Source organism: Podarcis liolepis, assembly GCF_965112155.1.
Source record: "Podarcis liolepis genome assembly, chromosome: 6".
Classification (NCBI taxonomy): domain Eukaryota; kingdom Metazoa; phylum Chordata; class Lepidosauria; order Squamata; family Lacertidae; genus Podarcis; species Podarcis liolepis.
In genome coordinates, this window is record NC_139559.1 from 44,955,566 (window position 1) to 44,976,414 (window position 20,849).

Sequence of the window (20,849 nt, forward strand, 5' to 3'; positions counted from 1 at the left end):
AAACCTTGGAGAGTTAGTTCTTCCCTTTCCTGAGGCTTTCTCTACTTGTAGCTTCCTATCCTTGGAGAAATGATGGTGAATAATCATTTCAAGCCTTAATGCTGCTGGAAATTAGAGAATTTATGTAAAGGACTGTGTTCCTTGCAGCAGATAACAAGCTTTGACCCCTATGGGTTCTGGAAAGCCTGAATACAGAATTTAATACATTCAGATTTTCTGCCTTTAAGGAACCTGCTAAAACCTTTGACTATAGTAAATAGTCTTGCAGTATTAAGAGTAAATGTTTGCAAGTCTTTAAAAAAACCATTCTATCATATTGTATATTTTTTAAAAATCTAGAGATCAGTCTTGCTATTTTCAAATGAGACATATGCAACAAGTGAACATGCTGAGCAGCAAGAAAAGAGAGATCTGAAGTAGGTTCTCTACATATTAAAACACCAACACACTAAAGATATGTAGATGGGTAACTTATTCTTTAAAATTATCTCCCCCACTCACCTGGCAGGTCAGGACTGTGCATACATGCACCCTTTATACTGCCTCTGATTACTGGCAGCAGATAGCATGCAGACACAAGCCATTGTGCCAAGTGGGTTGTTTTCCTTGGGCCTGACAGGTATAGCAGTTGGGAGAGAGTATGTATTATTGGAGCCGAACTCTTCCCATGCTCTGGAGACATGCCAAACAGACCACTTCTGGCTTGAGCAATGGGCTGCAACAGGCAGCCACAAAGTTCATGATGCTAGATCAGAAATGGTGAGTGTAAATTGAATGCCCATCCAATGCACATTCAAGTGTGCACTCCACTGAAAGCAATGTACTGTTGACTGGCAACCTCTAGATATCAAATGCATCTGATTTAAGATCATAATTCCTAATCCTACAAGTGATAAGCATACAGAAGCAGGTTCTCCTTACTTGCACTGGGACAAGGAAGTGTGGGTTGGGGATGAAAAGGGAAGGGGGAAACTAGGGGAGGGGAATAATAATGTTTGCTCTCCTTCTTGCCCTGTTCCAGTCCCCCCCCCCAAACCCGCACCAAGGGATTCACATGTAAAAAGGCAGTTGCTTGTCATATAGCAGACTGGAGCAAAGGGGAAAAAAGACACAACCCTCTATTAGTCAGGGGCCTACATTTGTACAGTGGTACCTCGGGTTAAGTACTTAATTTGTTCCGGAGGTCCGTTCTTAACCTGAAACTGTTCTTAACCTGAAGCACCACTTTAGCTAATGGAGCCTCCCACTGCCGCCGTGCCGCCGGAGCACAATTTCTGTTCTCATCCTGAAGCAAAGTTCTTAACCTGAGGTAATATCTCTGGGTTAGCGGAGTCTGTAACCTGAAGCATATGTAACCTGAAACGTATGTAACCCGAGGTACCACTGTACTTTATAACATTCAAGATTGAACGTTACATCGTGTATGTGGAGAGGGTCAAAATAAGTCTCTGAGGTATTTTTTAAATGGAGAAAATATGTTTTGAAGTTTTTTCTCCTTGACATATGAATGGACTTATTGCAAGTCCCACCAGAAGGAAGCAAAAAGCAAGAAGAAGAAAATCAACCTGACTGAAGCAAGCTTTCACTGTATGACAACCTACTGTACAACTGAAAGCACTACTGGTGGGCATACAAAATGGTATACTTCTACTGTTTCTGTATGCATTCTGTGCAGGTTTATAGTTTTAGGTTTTTTCTGCTCCTGCAGAATGCTTAACAAAGGATATTTGTGATAGAGAAATGAAATTACTATTTAAAATTTCCTAATTTATTATACATGTTAAAGGGACCTAGATTAGGTTTGAAATGTCACTTGATTTTAAAAGCACATTAAGTCCTTATTAAAATTTGATTATGTCTAAAAGTTCACTAAGTCATAGGAATGCAAAGTTATGTAAGAACCTAGGAAGGGCCTGCTGCATCAAGCCAATATCCCATCTAGTCCAGCATCCTGTTTTCACAGTGACCAGGCAGATGCCTTTCTGAAGCCTGTAAGCAGCACATGAGCGTTAACAGTGCTCTGCTCATCTGCAATTCCCAGGATCTGGTATTCAGAGGCATACTGCCTCTGTTTCATAGGCATAAGCATATTTGACTCAGGGTAGCCTGCATATGTGAATACTCAATACATCTGCCCTTACCACAAGCACTACCCTTGCTTGAAACTATTTGCCATTTCCTCCCCTCTATCTGGAAAATTTGTCCCACTACATCTCATTTTTAAAATATAGAAATGATTGCACAAACATCAAAAGTAAATTGTTAGACTTTAGAACTGAATACTTTAGAATCCCCCCCAAGAGATTCATTTCCCCATTATAAAATAAAAACTTCATGTAAGTAAAGTTTCTGTACGTTGTGTGTTAAGGACTTTTCAGTATGGAGTAAAAATGACTGAGGTGGAACATGATATAGATGAATAGAGTTATGGCATGGAGAAACTGGATTCAAAGAAACCTGCCCATTTCTCACAGTACCAAAATTTGTGGTCATCCAATAAAATTCGCTAATAATGGGTTCAGGGCTGACAAAAGGAAATAGAATTATGCACAATATATAATTATGGAATCAACCAGCATAACATATGGGGAGAAGGAACTTTTAGATGCCTTTTTAAGTGTTCAATTCATAGAAGCTGGATCTATCCATTAACTAGTGGTGGGGAACTGGATCCAGCCAGTGGGCCAAATCTTCATCTCCTCAACCCCCCTACAAGTAAAATTTGACAGGTGGGTGGGGCTGTTCACCTGTCAATCAACTCACATCATTCTGAAGAGGTGACCAGTTTCCACCAACATGGCTTGTAGAGGTCTGTCTGTGGTGCTTTGAAGCCCCAACAATCAACTGAACACTGGAGCTTCAAAACACTGCACATGACTCTCTGCAGGCATTGACCATCAGCTGATAGTTGTGAAGAGCCACACAGCAATTTCAAAGTCCTGAGCTTAGTGCCCTATAAATGGTGCCTGCAAAACCCTTTTTGGTCCAGCTATGTCTTTTGCCTGCCGCACACCTGATATCAGGTGAGTGTGGCTTTGCAAAAATAGCATCACAAGGCAATTTATGGAACTTCTTTGCAGAGGATATTTTGTCTGCTCCCACAGTGAATATTTACTGTATATATAAAGTCAAAACATTGTTCACCCCAGGCTTTGTTTCATATTTCATATGTGGTCCCTTTAGCATTTGCACTGTTGCTTTTCTGTATCTTATGTAATGATTTTATGACTGTCACTTATCTTAGATGGATATTTAATGATTTCTAATATGAAGCTGCCCTGTACTCCAAATGGGAGGAAGGGCATGATATAAAAAGAACAAGCAAACAAATAAAATGCATCATATTTTCATGGCAAGTTGTGAAAATTTGTGACTCCATAAACAGCATGGGCATTTACTTTCCATTTAATGGAGAAAAGCAGCTATTCAGTAACCACCAGTCCTTCCATCTGAAAGCCATGGAGACTTGCGTCACATGAGACTTACCGTATTTTTCGCCCTATAAGACGCACCGGCCCATAGGACGCACCTAATTTTAGGGGGGGGGAATTATTCCCCCCCAGGTGCGGGGCTGGGGAAGCCCGAGGTTCCCCCGACCCACAGAACAGGCAGCTCTCCGCAAGCCGTGGGAGCCCAGCGCCGGGCTCCCATGGCTTGTGGAGAGCTGTGCGAAGCTAAGCCTGGGCGCGCTGCGCCTCCCCGCTGTCCCCCAAGCTTGTGGGGCTGGCGGCAGGGAGAAGCGGGCTTCTCCCCGCCGCCAGCCTCCAAACCAGGTCTGGGGACAGCGGGATGTTGCGCTGCATTCACCCCATAGGATGCACACACATTTTCCCTTCATTTTTGGAGGGGGAAAAGTGCATCCTATAGGGCGAAAAATACGGTACATTAGCCTTGTGGATTTTGACATTGCTGCTGTTGTTAAAATTCCCTCAACATATCAAAATTGCCACTTTGGGGGGGGGAGCCTAAAGCCTGCTCAGACTCAAGGGATCAGTTTCATGATTCTTTGGCTCCTAGCGCTAGACTTCAAGTAAATGATCTTGCTTTGTGTTCTTGCATGTGTCCAGAGAGCCAAAACAAAATTCGATTCCACAATTGCCTCTTTGTTCTACATAGATTTAAGTTTTGTGGTGCAAAAGGTGCATAGGCTGTATGACCAAATATTTTGGATTACACTCTTGGATAGTGTAAATGGGTTGTATCAAATAAAGTTGTTCTGGACTTCCACGTGCGCAACAGAACTGTCCCTCCTTCTCCTCTCCTCATGCATCCCTTCGAATCTGCTCTGGAGGGTTGAGGGCATATGGGGAAAGAGGAGGAGAGAAAGCTGCACAAGTAGAACTCCATGAGCTAATGAAACAACGTTGCTGGATGCAACCCAGTGCTCTATTTAGTTGCAAACCAATTTTAATTATTTGAGTAACCAAATATATGAATCACCAAAGAGAAAAGTTGGTTTAAATCCATTGATCTTCTTCCTTAATTATTTAAAATACTGGGATTGTATCCAAATGCTGCCCCTGCAGAAGTAGAAAAGCTTTTGATCCAGAAGGCAACATCTACTAATGGAGGGAAAGCAGATTTTACAAAATTCCCCTCCTTCATGCAGTCCAAGCCCCTCTCAACATTTCTTCTAGATGGTTTCCCAACCCTCTAGTCGGGACACTGGGAAACTAGCAAAAAAAATGCCTCCCTTCTTCCTCTGTTTGTAGACAATTCCCATGGGAGCAGGAGCACCAGGAAAAACCATCTGGCTGATGCAAATATTGGCCACCATGTTCTTCACGATCCCATAAGAAAGGCTGTTACATGTATCATAGATGTATACAATCTTTATGAGTGCCAAGGGAGTGGGGAGAACAGTTTCTGAAGAACCCCAATGCCCCCGAACCTCACTGGTACTTGGCAGGGGCATAGTCCAAGCAAGCAATTTAGTGATGCAATCACCAGAACTTATGCATTATTATTCCTATCACAGTAGGTCATTTACTATACTAATGATTGGGTCATACTGTATTAAAAGCTCTGGTGCATAGTTTACATCCCACATTTCCTGTAATAGGAATCTACTTGCAAAAGTGCCTTCCAATTAATTTCAAACCATCAAATTTTAGTGTATGTAAAGCCATGCAGATGAAGCACAGTAAAGTTTTAGATTGCCCTTAACAGTAGTTGAGTAGGTATAACAGAAGAGCTCAGTCACCCTGGTATTAAATAGACTGCTTTATATTATTTCTTTGGAGCTTGATTATAACAGTCAATTAAATAGTGTGGTTCAAAATATACTACTGGACTGCATATGCAGTAACCTCAGATCTCCTTCAATGATTCTCAAAAGTTTTGTTTCATAAATTATGCTTGTACTTTATAAATGAGGAACTGCTAGAAGCAAGGGTGAGATATAGGCAAGACTGAGACAAAGCAACAGTTAGATGCCACAATGCAACCAGTGAAGCAAGAAAGGATACATATACACACAGGTATTGTTGTTCTCAGTCAACCATTACCAGAAATATTCTGGAATTCTACAATGTGACCCTCAATAAAGGTTTAGAGTGGTGTGTGGAACAAGCACTCTCACTATTTATCCCTTTCTTATTAAATGTGGGAGCCAATACTGAATCACTGTGAAATCATCTGTTGAAATTCTGCATCCCGGCTGGGACCGACCAACATCCCAACTATAGAATATCAAAGAACGGGAGGAAACCCCACTAAATATCAAGTAGAATTCCCCCATCCAAACTATCAAAGGCTGCTTAACATAAATTCCACAGTAAATCGTTTGCATTTACAATCATGACCCTCCCCACCTCACAAGTAGGCATCATCAACCAACGAGATGATAATGCACCTAGAAGCACAAAAATACAACGCGGAGAAATGATGTAGTGAAATAGTGGCAGAGAAGTACACACCTTGGCATTGATATAGGGGTCAAAGGGGCCGTACTTTTTGAGTTCTTTGATCTCAAGAGCATTCTACAAAAAGGAGAGGAAAAGAAAACGTGATGATGAAATGGGCAAGATATAGCAACAAAGCAGTGAGTGACTCTGAACGGGAGGAATGACAGAACACGACAATATTTCATTCCAATGAAAAGCAATTAATCACAATGGCCATTCCAGCTGTCAATATCTGCACCATGCACATCATTTTAAAGATAGCATGCAAACGTTACATGACAATCTTTTATAGTTCACTGTTTAACATTTTTTTGTATGTTTTGTCTCATGCTAGCCACAGATTGCAAGATCATTCACTTTCATATGGCCCCTTCCAATAAACCCTAGAGAATGGTGAACAGTGTTATAAACTTAAAGGCTGTTGACTGGAACAAACTAAATGATCACAGCTGTGCTTGAGAACATGATGAGCCCAGCCAAAATTTTAAAAAAAGATTTGCCAACAATATAATCAAAGGCCATTTTAACATACACATTTAGCTATTTTCATATGAAGAATATTACTAATCAGCAATTGAACAGCACTGCCGACTTTCTTTTCAACTAGAGATTGTATTCCTATAATAGACTATTTATGGGAAACATTAGAAAGCTACATGACTTCATAGCTGTTAAACCCCCACAATCATGGAATTTTATCTTTAATTGTGAACAAAGTGTGCTGCCCATCCCATCCTAGTTCCAATGTGGTCCACACTGGCTGAAGTAGTCACTGTGTGGTTCAGCATGGGTGATGCTTTCTATTGGAAGTGAAAATATTTACAAAACTATATCCTCAATTACTTTAAGTCTCACCCACAGTGATAAAACACACACACTGCCCACAGTACAGAGCGACCTCCAGCCAGGCCGCAGTAACAGCACCTGGTAAAAAAGAACTCCACGGCATTCCCAGTACTTCAGTTTCTTTGAACACTAGTACCTTTTTAATTTGATGCTATCTTAGTTGCAAGAAATCTGAAGAAAATTTGTCAACCAGTTATAATTCAATAGTATTAGAATACAAATACCCCAAAGACCAGTGTTCCACACAAAAACTAGAACAGGAAAAAACCTCGATTCTCTGCAGTAGTCAGACTAAACTAACCAACATATATATTTAATTTTCACTGTGTGTAAAGTGGGGGTGTAAAGGACATTTGGATTTTTAATAGTAATTTTGTAATTCTGCTAGCTTCTCCAGGATAAATATAAATTGTATGGAGCATTTTTTTAAAAAGAAGATGCAAGTCAATTGGAATGCAATTTTTAAAATTGGGGCAAGTACATATTCCCCTCTCACCTGAGTAGAATCACTGCTCTTTAGTAGGTTAATAATGAATAAGTGAAAGCTTTACTATAATGAACTTCACAATATTAGCTTGCCAAGCACAAGTACTAGAACAAACTAAGCGCAGCTACAAAAACATGACTAAAGGAGACTAAGGTTACTTTAATTGGCTCCAACACAGAAAGGAACTGGTACATCAACTACACCAAGTTTCAAATTACCCAGCAAATGGAAGAAAAGCAATGGTTAACATCCTTCCATCCTGCACATGTTGCAGCTCATGTACTGCTTACTTCCACAGTTTCTAATCAGGTGGCCGGCCAGAAGTGCAGCTTTCAAGACAGGTATTTGTTTTCCTGCGTAGAGATAGTATTTAACATTTAACTCCTTGCCATGCAATAAATCCTGAATAAATCTGAGTCTCATAGATGCTGAGTATCATAGATTCTCACTCTCCTGGAGAATAATCCTAATATTATTAGGTTATTAAAAGCATGAAAATAAGAAACATATTCAGACCTGCTCATTCACTTTAGTGTGAGATGGCCCCTGGTGTATTAGTAGTTTCACTATTTCAGCATCTCCTTTCCAAGCTGCCAAATGAAGAGGATAACAGCCTTTGCAGTCGGCCACGTTGGTTAATGCATCATTCCTTAAAAGAACTTCCACAACATCCCTGTAGGGAGGAGAAATGATGTTGTGAGATATTTAGAGTAAGTCTAGATGAGAGTCAATAATGAAAAGAAAACTGATTTAAGATACATAAACAGAATGATTGAGAATACATTTTATAAGTCAGTCTGAATAGATTCAGCTTTCAAAATATTTTTGGATTCAGGTGTTCAGTTACGGACTGCTTAGAACCACAGAAATGAAAGCAGCCTTGTAGTTCCTTCCACCCAGAGAAAATAAGGCTGCAATCCAAAGCACACTTACTGGAAGAGAGTTAGTAGAGCTTATTGTAGAGGAAGTGGACTGGAATAATTTATTTTAATCACTCAAGCTACACATGAGTGTGCAGGGGGGCGGGGTTGTACTAATCTCTAAAGTTGAGCTAAGGCTCATCCAAGCAACTGAACTCCTAAATGCTCACAACCTAGCTATGCTTGCATCAAAATGGCTTGAACAAGGCTGGTGTTTCACTGCTATAGTATATTTTGAATTTTATTTGTACAATTTATGTACACTAAGAGCATAAAATCTACTGTAAGCAGATCAATACTGATCAAGTTAACAGCAAAACATACCAGTATATCAGCAAAACATACCAGTATATCAGAATTGTCTTACATAACTTATTAGTTACAAAGGTGTAAGTACCATAGCTATAGAATGGAGGGAATTGCTATAGAATCAGAGGTGTCGGCTTCTCCAGAGGATGAGGGTGGGGCCTGATGCAACATCAAACATGTGATGTCACAAGGTGCCAGGGGACAGAGCCCAAACGCCCTCCGAAAATTGAGGGGGCCCGCCCCCTCAAAGTATCTATCTATCTATCTATCTATCTATCTATCTATCTATCTATCTATGGGGGTGCCTATGTATAGGATAGAGGGTTGCAAGTGACAGCTGTGAGTCCAGTTGTCTCAGAGGGTAGTAAAATGTTTGTTAATGCTGGGGAGGGCACAGGAATTGGGCTGAAAGGTGGAGCAGCATAGTGGGGCTATAAAGCAGTTAAGTGTAACTAATATAGATACTAAAAGGTTCTAAGGGGTTAAGAACTGCAATGACAGAGTTCAGAAAATGGCTTGAGAAGCACTGGATGAAATTTTCAAGTCTGCCATAAGCTCAGCTTTGATAAACTACTCCAGCAAGCAATAGAATATATGCCTATAATGAAGATATCACACAATCTGCATAGCACAACAGTATTTAGGAATGCTGATATAGGCTTCAAGAGTTTGCAAAAGTGCATCTATGGGGTAAATTGTCATTGATATTTGAGCAACGGTTTATTTGTTTTTAACAGTTCAAACTTAAGGAAACATAAATGACATAAAGCAAATGTATTGGCTCTAAACATTACAATTCCATTTTGTGGAACAATCTCTCACCCCACTGGAATCGATATGCAAAGTTTATCAGGAAAAGTAACTGAATCCTGACACTCTCCCCCACCCCTGAAAAAGCCCTACTTTGGTATTTGATCTGGAACACGAGAAGCAACAGTATGAAGGTATGAATCAATTTCCTTAGAGCTGCCTTAAGAGTTGTGACTTGCCCTCTCTTTCATACTCTCAGAATTAAAGCCAGAGCATCTTAGGGGTTGAAATATGGGCTGGCATTTAGCGGATGAAGTCAATGTGAGATATGAATAGCCACTGATTCAATGTTGTTGAGGTTCAGCAGACCAATTCTGTGTGAATTCCTCCAGCCCTCATTTTGATATAGAGAATTAATGTAAACCCCACTCAGGCCTCAGTGGTGATAAACTCAGCAATATAGTACAGCTCACTGCTGTCTCGAAGCAGGTGTAACTTTGGTGATCTATTATGTGCTAGATATGGTGGAGTTCACATGGATCAATAGATATGGTAGAGTTCACATAGATTAATAGGGAAATGGTACATACATTGCAATAGGTTTTAACTTTTAAACTACCAAATTACCCAAATTGTTATTTCACAGATGGGTAGCTTACTTGTGACCATTCAAAGCAGCATGGTGCAATGGAGTATATCCGGTATTGTCAACACAGTTCACATTTGGTCCTCTCCATATGCTGTAAAATAAAAATACAGCATAAAGACATAAGACACATCAAGTTAAGCAAAAAGAAAGGTAAAGCCAGACTGAAGCAAGGTTTCTGCAGATTTTACCATAAAATGGCATACGCTCCAACATGTTGAGTCCCAAAAGCAGGACGCGGGTCTTCCCCGTCTGTGCTCTAGGGCAAGTCATGTGACCCGTGAAAGGTCATGGAGCCAAAAAGAAACACTTTTTCAGGGCCATGCACAACACACCCAAAAACACATGTTTTGGGGTGCTGTGCAAATGCTTTTGGGAGGCAAGATCTCGCATGGCGCCCCCCCCCCCAAATTGTACTGGTTGCATTGGCTCCCATACATTTCTAGGTCCAGTTCAAAGTGCTGATTTGCCCTTTAATGCCCCAAACAGTTTGGAATCAGGTTTCATGAACATCCTCCTAACCCCACATCAAATGCTTGCTTACAATACTCACAAAATATTTTCTGAAGAAAAGAACTGTTTTGTGCCTATCTAGGCTGATCTAGCTAGCAGACTGGACTGCAGATCATTCCATTGATTTGTAGCCATCCAATAATGAAATTTTGTATATTACTTAGTTTCTCTCAAAGAATATGAAATTACAAGTTCATTAGGTACATTTCTACCCACCTAAACATGCTGGCTGGCTGAATACTATAGGAATATAGTTTAAGAATAAAGCTGAAACAATATTATGTTTTCTTCTAACTTCTTGAATTAAGGACCATGACCATCAAGCATCTTGATTTAGATATAGGACAGGGTTTGTTAACTGAATCCTGCTTTCGGGAGATCAGCACCCTCTATACTTATCTAATCTCATTTATCTATCGCAGCAGCACCTGGAAGGAACCCTAAAGGAAACTGAACCTTAATTTCAGCGGTTTTTAATGCTTCAGAATGTGCACCCAATTTCCTGGCTATAAATGTGTTTGCCAGTGAAAGCACCAATACTTTCTTTAAAAGAAAGTAAAGAGTAGTAAGAAAAGAGTAAAGAGCAGAATCCAAAATATGCCATGGTCTAGCCTGAGCTATTTCTTAAAAACGAAGGGAGGCATAAAGGACCTCTTTAAGAAGCTCATTTTATTGCCAGAGCTAATAGGGGAAAATAGTAACATATTTTCTAGTAGTCTAAAGACAGTCAACACACTTAAGGCAACGTGACATGACAAGCACCTACAGCTCCTAATTATAAAGCTAATTCAGATATTACTCAAACTGTGTAACCATTTAATGAAGCTTCACTGCCAATTACACTGTCACACACAATTTGAACTGTTGCCTAAGCATCACTTAATATTCTAGTCTTGAACAGGAAACATTTGGTATGTGTAATGCTCTAATATTATGCTCTCATTTTTCTAGCAGAAAAGAGGCTTTTGATAACTCAAGATTTATTTAGCACTTCAAACGTAACATTGATGCCAAGGAATTTTGAAACAAAGGAGGTAATTAGTTGCCAACACAAGCCGAGTAGGAGGCAGATCTGCCAAAGCGGGGGAGCGAGCATCCTCTCCATATAAATTGGATTTTTTTTTTATTTTTAAAAAAATGCACTCTGGAAATAAGGAGCACAAAACAAACACAGTATGCAATTAATCTAAACTGGGTATTTAATCTGGGGCAGTGGGAGAGGGGAGGGGGCTCTTTCCACAAGCCTGAAGTATGCCATCAAGTGAACACACCTCTATATCATAAGATACTCCTGGTTACACTCCCTCTGTGCAAGCTCTACTACAGTGGTGCAAAGCAACAATCATCTTCAGATGACATCCCTAGCAGTTACTTCACAGTGCTTCCATGAGGCTTGCTTTCCATGCAGATAAGAAAAAAAAGCCTACTCTAGGAAAGCAGGAGAATGCCTCCCTTTTACAACAAGAAATGAGTTACAATTCCCATCCCAATGCATCCTGGTTCCCTAGATACTAAGTAGGCAGAAGGGACTCAACAAAAGCCACTGCTTAGAAATAAAAACGCCTTGTATTTGACTGGTAGTTCTACACATTTACAAGCCATTATATTAGAGTAGGGGGACTCATTTTCCTATTGGTCATAGATAATGGAAACATACAAAGATAAGCTATTTGACCCAAAGCGTAAATATAAATAGAAGGTAAAAGAAAGGACAGGTCATTTGTGCACATCATGCTACAAAGAATAGCTCTAAGGAAGAGAGAAACAAAGTAAAATAATCAAGCATGTTTTGAAGGCGTGCATGTATTTTATCCTAAAACCAATTTAATTATAGCAGCTCTCAGCAATCTCTCCCCCTTACCAGAATATAGCCAAGCAATTTGATCCTATACAGCAGTGAAGTTTACATCCCTCCGGGCAATGAAATAAGTGGTATGTCTGGATAATTTTGCTTTCCTGTAAAAATACTGTACTCTTCAAAGTCAATATCAGTAAAGCCACCTTTCTCAGAGTATGCTGCCTCCATGAATGCAAGAACGGGGGGGGGGGGAATCAGATCACTACAGAGGACAAGGATACAGTCCTAGGATGGGCTGTCAAAAGAATAAGCTCCAAATACAGTCTGCTTTTGAAACAGACTGAAAATATATATACTTTATATTTGAAAAAGCATAGCGAATAGGATGTAGTAGCAACGAAGTGGATGTGCAATTGATTAAAAGGCAAACATAAAACAGTGCCAATAACTCAACATCACATTGGAAGAGAGCAATTAGACACCTGCATTTTCAGGAAACACTTGAGTACAGGACAAATTTCAGATGCAGAAATACAGCCACTACATTGTGCTTAAAGCGCAGCATCAAGCAGTGAGCAGAGGCAGCTGACACAAGGGGAATGAGGAGAGGCACAGAGCTTAACACCAGACCCAGTACCCCCTTGTAAAATCAGTTGTCTATCAGGAGGCTGCTGTAGCTGGGCTATTTGGGAGACACTTAATATGAAGACAAGGCCCGGACGAGGTTGCAGTCCTGAGTGGCTGAACCTGGCCAGTACTCCCCAAAGCAGCACACCTTGTATTGGTGCTGGGAGCTCTGTTTTACAATAGTATGGTCCTTCCCAGAGTGTGATACAGAATGTGGTACTGGGAGATGTGTACATGATGTCATGGCCATATGTTTATGATATCCTATGGGATTCTACTAGGCTCACCATGGCTTTTAACCTCAACATGCAAGGTGCTGGAAGAGGCAGTCCAGAAATTTGGGGCTCTTCCTCACCAGTATATGGGTAACAGACAACATGATGACTACAACTTCCATTATCCCTGACCACTGCCCATGTTAGCTGAGGCTGATAGGACACCACATTGATGACCCCTACTGTAATCTTCCCAACCTTTCCAACAGTGTTTCATTGTCAAACAAAACTTTATGCAGCTTGATAGGCACTGGTTCTTAATTCAGGGAAGTCCAACCGGTAGACCGCGATTGACAGCTCGATCCCCGGATGATACTGGTTGCTTGGTCGGTCCCCCGGGTGATATTGGTCAGTCATTTCCGGCCCCGGCCCCTCGCTGTGTCATTCATACGCACAGGGTCGCTAAAACGGAAGATAGAGTTATCGCTGCCCAGCTCTGTTTTTTGGCGTTCCTGTTAACAAATAAAGACTGCAAATTCGGTGCCCCCTCTAAAAAAAAAAGTTTGACATTCCCCACTAGAAAAAAGCTCAACAACTTTGACCTGGCCCCCTAAAAAAAATGGGTAGATCACTGCCATAATTTTTTTTCTGGGAGTAGATCACAGTCTCTTGGGAGTTGGAAATCCCTGTTTTATTTTATCCCTGGCTTGGGCAAAGTTCTTTTTTAATTCTGTTTTTGTCTTGTTTATATTTTATGTTCCCTTTTAGCCACCTCAGCATAGGATACAAGACACAATGGCAGAGCATAAGATTATTATTTTTTTTAAACCCAGTAAAGTAGTTGTATGTAATTTGAAATTTTGTCACAAATTATATTGAATCCTTTATGTCAAGTATGCTATGGAGTCCGTAAGCTTACAATTCAAAAATATGTTTATGTAGTAAGTTAAAGATCTAAGAAGTATAGGGCTTTGTTTAAATATGCATGTCAACAGTTAGCATTATTTTTTGTAACCAGCTATCATCAATAGTATAATCCATATAAACAGATACTTGTAGCATTGAAACTTCCAAAGTTGTTATATTTACATAGTTATGTGGACAAGAATTATATACAGTACTTAAGAAAAAACAAGATGGACCAAAGAAGACATTTGTACAATGAGAATGCACTTCACACAAGATGAGGGGTGTTCAATTTCCATTGAGGCCCCCCAACTGTACATCCACCCACACCCCACATCCTGTTTGGTCTCTCAAGCCTCAGAAGATACTTTTTTGGGGTACTGCAGCAGATTTGAGGTGGCGGCAGGAAAGCCCAGCTGTGTAAGCACACATCAGCTCACAATCCTCTGGATCTAAGCATAAAAGATCAACAACAATATACCTGAACGAGTAACAGCATTACAATGCAGCTTACAACTGATGACAGGTTTTGCAAACTTACTTGCATGTTTTCAATACTTTACATTTGTATACAGTGCACACAATACAAAGCCCATGCAGGCAACTCATTTGCATGGGGGTTGTGTTCCGGGTCATTTAGAGTGTTGGTGGGGTACATATAAGCCCGTCCCACCCCCTTCCAGGGCCAAAAATAGTGCATACATCAGCAGTTGCACATGCCTCAAACTCGCACAAAATGGGAGTTACCTGTACTTGTAAGACTAATTCTCAGGGTAGAGATCCGTTTTCCGGCAATACGGTTCTGTAAAGCTTCAGAACTGATAGCACTATGGTGACTGTTGTACAATGCAGTTATTGTGTTTGCGAGTCATTTTTATGACTAAGGCATCATCATCATCATGCACACTACCCCAAACTCAGAGCAGCAAGATACTCCAGGAGTTCCTGTGCTTTACCCCAGGGTTAAGTTTCCCTGGAATGAAGTTGTTCTATGACTATGTTTATACAGAGTTTATAAGATTCCAAAACATTCTATCATGTATACATAAATGAGCTGTAAGAACCTGCACTATCTTGGTTTAAGTTCCCTGATTAATATTCATGCCATTTTAATGCCCTATATGCACTGGCCAAGCAGAATGTGAGTGCTTACTCACCATGAGGTTCCAGGCCGGGTTAAAAATTTAAAAATACAATGTTTAAATCATAAAAAAATATCGCTTAGGAGCTCAAGTATGGGAAGGCCCAGCCTTTCCTACAAAGGTAGTTGTATGGTATAGTAAGGCAAGATGCAGCCAGCATCAGAAATTGTGAATGTCTAATACACAGAGATTAGAGTACACTGCATTTGAAAAAAGCAGCAATCTCAAGTTTCTTAATTACAATGCTTTGAATTACAAACATATTTTTACAGAAACATAGAACATTGATGCAGTACCTATGTAATGCACAGTTCCTCTATCATAAGCAGTTCCAGTTTGAATGCCCATGATAACTATTACATGCACAACCAATAATGTTGAATTGATTACCTGAAGAAATCAAACAATAGTTGTGCCTGTGACATGAGCATTTGCTCTGCTACTGGAAACATGTGGAGAGATCAATCCTATGAAAGGTGAAGCATGAGTGCCACCCCTACAAAGGTCCAGATATGGCACAGTACCCAGTTATGGGTCTCCACCAAGTCCATGAAGAACATATAAATGACTACCTTTATACATTTAATTGTACTGATATTCAAGTTGTAGTGCAATACAGTAATCACACAAATTGAGTCAGAAACAAATACAGCAGCCATCATATCGCCAGCTGCCTTCATAAGATATGTACCACTTCTCATATAGTTAGGCAGTTGGCAAGTTCAAGACAGACATTCAAGAGTTGCAACAGGAAGTTACATAAAATGTTTAACAAACGGTGACATAATATCACTGTAATTATACGTTATTGGTGGCAAAAACACATTTGCCCCATACACTTGTACTTCCGTTGTTACAAGCTGCTTGCTCAAAAATATGCCACCATGATATACATAAGTAGTTTGATCATGTAGCTTCCACAACATAATGAGGGTTTTTTAAAAGAATCAAACACAAAGTTTAGACGGGTACTGTATGTGGTGTTCATTTTGGACACGCTGAATTAGAATATGAAACAATACCTTTTTTAATTGAACTTGCCAAGCCCTAGTCTTATTTTAAAACTAGTCTTGTTCTGTGTGTGTGTGTGGGGGGGGGGAGAGAGAGAGAGAGAGAGAGAGAGAGAGAGAGAGAGAGAGAGAGAGAACCATCAACAGAATGAAAAAGGTATTAGCACACTATAGGGGACAATCCGTAATAGGCCAAAAGATGAGTGAGATTACTCCTTAAACACAACAAGACTTGGGGAATATCATGTTTGCATTGAGGCAATTCATGCAAGGGTGAATAAAGTTACCACCTTGGGCTGTATTAATTTTAATGCATTTTCTGAAATTTAGGGTCTACAGCCAAGTTCCACCCTGTACCTAAGCACTGACACACTGCAGTCTTAAAGTTAGACAACAACTTCCAATAAACTTTGCCACAGTTAAGTTTTACTTTCCCCCCAGATTCATGAAATGTTGGTTCCTATCCTATCCCCAAGTATTTTATGTAAAAAAATAAAATAAAAAGCTAGCACATGGGGTAGGTTGTGGGAGGCCATGCCTTAAATTTCTTTAAACATTAATTTACTCACTGTGATACAGGGGGCACTGGCACTTTTGATGCAGTACTGTTGGTTAGGGAACCCCCAATAAGTATATCAGATTTTTTGCATCATTTATTCAAAACCTTTCCGCTTTTAGCCATGGTTGCTTGCTTGCTCATCCCACCCTCCATTTACCTTATCACAAGGTACTGGGGGGGGGGGGAGGTGGTGGTGATGTGTACAGCTGAATACCAGAATAAAGCACTGGGTATAGTACAAATAGTGACCATTTTGCACAGGGGTTCTGTTCCTGACGCCTGTGTTCTACTGCAAAGAACATATAAGCCCAGCCTGCCTTCGTCCTATTCCAGAGCCACTTCTGGGTCAGCAATGTGTGTGCAAGATAGCAAGCTCCCACTTCTCACTGAGTTTGTATATACTGTATAAAATTACATCTGTAACAGGCTCATTTATCATTATATTTTTGGGAATGATTAATGTCTTATGTAGCTGTATTGTTTCATACTTTCTGGCTATCCCATGATCATATTATGAAGTACTGTAGCTGTGTTCTATGATAAAAAACAAGCACTGCTAGGAGTTGTTTATTTTTGTTTTCCAGTGTATTTCTCATCAATGCAAAATATGGTGTGGTGCAAGAAAAAAAAATCTGAAAATGTGGCTGAGAGAAAAAAGTTCGAGAACCACTGGAATAATTGCTAGTTGTGTCATTTTAATTTTATACCATTGCATTTCATACTGCCACCTCATGATTATTGGTAGTAAGTGCTTAAGAAATTAAATTAATAATGATAAATAATATAGTACAGTGGACATGATGCCAGTAAATGCAATCTGTCTATCTGGTGACAGATGCAAAAAGCACTGTGTGTGTGTGGAGGGGGGCAATTAATTTGTGGCAACATGGCAAAATAGGGAATGTTGGTTGGATTGCCTTTGCAATAGGCATGATTTCTTTCCCATTCACACCTGAACAATGGGAGAACTGTTTAACACCCACCCCTTTTTTAATGGTACCCTGTTTAAAATGCCCAAAGGGGGGATTCATGAAACTGTTTGTGGAAGTATATTTGATTTCAATTTAGTACAAATAACAACTATCAACTGAAACTGTAGGTAGACTTCAGCAGAGTTTTCTGTTGCATCATTGACTGATCTAAAAACTTTTGAAAGGCATAATGCTAAAAACTTAATAGACATCTTAAGAACTGAGCAAGCAGTGACTCAGATTACCGTACATATCATAGAGGTGACTATGTCTGCTACAATCAAACAGCATTAACACAAAAGTGTGCATGAATAAGCAAATATTTAAAGTTGTCTCTACTTAAGATACACAAACAATTGCCGTCTGTCACATTCATCTAAATTTAAATTGCTGAATGTGTTATCTACAAAAAAAGGCAATTTCCTTCTAAAGCACTTACAAAGTGATATAACTAGACCAAACTAAGCTCTGAACACAGGAAGCCATTCTTATTTAACATCAACTAGAAGAATGCTAGTTTAAAAATGCAGGAGATGAAAGGTTTCCACTATGCCAGCTCCCTCAGCCAGCAAGATGAGCGCCGCAACCCCAGAGTTGTCCACTGCTGGACCTAACAGTCAGGGGTCCCTTTACCTTTACCTTTAAGTTGGGAATCCATTAAATGGCATACTCTGGGTTGAATTTGTATTTAATAGCTAACCTGGTCGAATTTTTGGTCACAGAAATTTGAGGCGAAAACCATCATAATCACTCCCACATATTCTTTTCATGAACTGCTTGCATTTCCCCCCACCAATTAGCAGCTTCAATCGCTTTCTTTAAACTGATCAGAGCCAATCAGGCATCACAAGGAGCTTGGCATCAAATCACCACAACAAATCAGAGTCAAGACAATGCTCCCTGCTATTACTCTGAATGAGCAAGAATTGAATCCATTTTTAATACACCACAAATATTTACTACACAGAGCTAATGGGGGGAGGGAATCTGTTGGGCGGGCACGGGGATTGGAGTTTAAGGCAATAGTTGAAGTGTGTGAGGTCGAGCACCCTCCTGTCAGTTGCATATTTTCCAGTGCCTTGTTATGAACCTAATATGTGGAGCTGCATTGTACTCCTTTCAGGAAGTTGTTTTACCAGCCTCTCATGCCTCGGTTGCTATAGAAACAAGCCAATCAAGGTTGTTTCACCATGGCAGGGGAGAGAAGAGGATATATTTTACATACTGGTAAAGACCTTAAGAGCAGCAACTGAGCCCTCCAGTTTGACTCTGTGTTTTCTGTTAGCACCAACCATCATTTCCTTTAGAATACAATTCCGGGATTCATAAGCATCTTCATTCTTAACATCCACAATATACTCAATGCAGATACTGTTGCCTCCAAGGACAGTACAACATTTTTAGAGTAAAGAGCAGGTTTCCCTTCACCAACCCGTTGGTGCTGTTTTGTTTATCACCAATCATCCAATATTGGATTGATCGTGGATGAGGGGGCCAACCTAGTGTGTATTACTCGGCTTGCATCATGCTCCCTACTCAAGCTGGTATAGATTGCTGGCATGGCATCTCTTCACATTTGGGGCTTGCTTAAATTATGGTTACCAGACGTCCCAGTTTCCTGGGGACAATCCTCGGATTTACAAATTTGTCGCTGGACAAAATCCGTCCCCGGAATGTCTCCGGATTTCATTTAATGTCCCCGGATTTATATTTTAAGTGTTGTAGATTAGTAAGGAATGAATGTTGCATGATTGGTTCAACGGCACAACACACATCATATGGGGACATCCGGTGAGGTAAAATGGCGAACGCCACAGCAGCGAACAGCTCCTGAAGCCAGCCAGAGCCAACTGTGCTACCGGGCTGGTTCCGGGCGGCTGAGACTGCTGCTGCCACCGCCACTGCCGAGGGGGAACCGGGGACACCCAGCGCATCAACTGGGGGAACCGCTGATGCACACACACACACCCGCGACCCAAATCGAGCTGGGAGCTACCCGGCTACCCAGCCGATTGCCCAGTGGCGCTCTGGGGCCAGGAAAACCCCGGAGCCAATGCAGGGAGAAGGAAGAGAGAGAAAGAGGAAGGATAAAAAAGGGGAGCCCCGACCTTGCCGTGCCGCTGCCGCCACTGAGGAGGAGAGGTAAGAGAGCACCAGGAGGGCAAGGACACGTGGCTGAGCCCAGGCCCAACCTGAGCCTACTCCACGACAGCTAGCACTCCAAGAGAGCAGGCCGGGGCCCAGAGGAAGGCCGTGCGACAGAGGTGACCACAGAAGACAAGATATTACTTAATTATTTTTTAAAAATAAAAATAATAATTCCCCCCCCTCTTTTCAGAAAAAAGTGTCCCCAGATTCTTTGAAAAAAATCTGGTAACCTTAAGTTAAACTGACCCTTAATTTTTAGCCCACACAAGTGAATACCCATAGATGGCAGAGGAGAAGCAAAATGTTCATCATCTCAAATTGGAGACACTGCCTCAGTAGTTTAATGAAGCCCCTGCTCACTTCCAGGTTTGTAAGTGTGTGTATAAATGATTATTCAGTCAATTAAATGTCCACAAAAAGTAAGTGACAGTCATAATTGCCAATTACATAATCATACGCAAATACAATGATTTCTTAAAGGTACTGATTCGTTCAAATAGTCTTGACAATTCCTACTGGTAACAATTTTAACTCTACTTCCTGAAAGCAGAGTTACTGTAAGCCACAGTGATTGCAGACATGTCACCAAAATCAGGGTTGCCAAAATATGATGCATCATAATATAGACGTAGTTCTGGTACATCAGTTAAGTCATGGTTTGGACATCATGACTGCCTTTTGCAGGCATAAGAACATTAGAAGAGCTCTTCAGAATCAGGCCAAAATTCCGTCTACTCCAGCCTCCTAGTGTTCAACCAGATGCCTATGGGAAGCCCACATGCAGGACTTGAGTGCAATGGCACTCTCCCCACTTGTGGTACCACCTCTGACACTGGATATTCAACATCACCATCATGACTAGTAGTCAATGATACCCTTCTAATAGAATCAAAGAATTGTAGAATTGGAAGGGACCCTGAGGGTCATCTAGTGCAAACCCTTGCAATGCAGGAATCTCAGCTAAAGCATCCATGGCAGATGGCCATCTAACCTCCAATTATAACAACATTATCCTTCAATTAGTAACCCCTTTTAAAGCTGTCCAGTTTGGTGGCTATCACTACATCCTGTAAGCAACTAATTCTACATTTTCATT

General features: G+C 40.6%; 1 protein-coding gene across 19 annotated transcripts in view; it reads right to left on the bottom strand.

Annotated features, from left to right (window-relative positions):
* The window catches only part of ANKS1A (ankyrin repeat and sterile alpha motif domain containing 1A), a 112,143-nt gene that overhangs the window by 80,485 nt on the left and 10,809 nt on the right, over positions 1-20,849 (bottom strand). For 13 of the 19 annotated variants that reach the window (XM_083509159.1, XM_083509157.1, XM_083509169.1 and 10 more), the window contains exons 2-4: positions 9,878-9,958; positions 7,756-7,912; positions 5,919-5,981 (exon numbers count right to left, since the gene is read on the bottom strand). In XM_083509159.1, the coding sequence (XP_083365285.1) occupies positions 5,919-5,981; positions 7,756-7,912; positions 9,878-9,958 (301 nt within the window). Of the gene's footprint in view, positions 1-5,918; positions 5,982-7,457; positions 7,518-7,755; positions 7,913-9,877; positions 9,959-20,849 lie in introns of those variants that run through there. The other 6 variants (XM_083509160.1, XM_083509158.1, XM_083509171.1 and 3 more) reach the window with 2 other exon arrangements.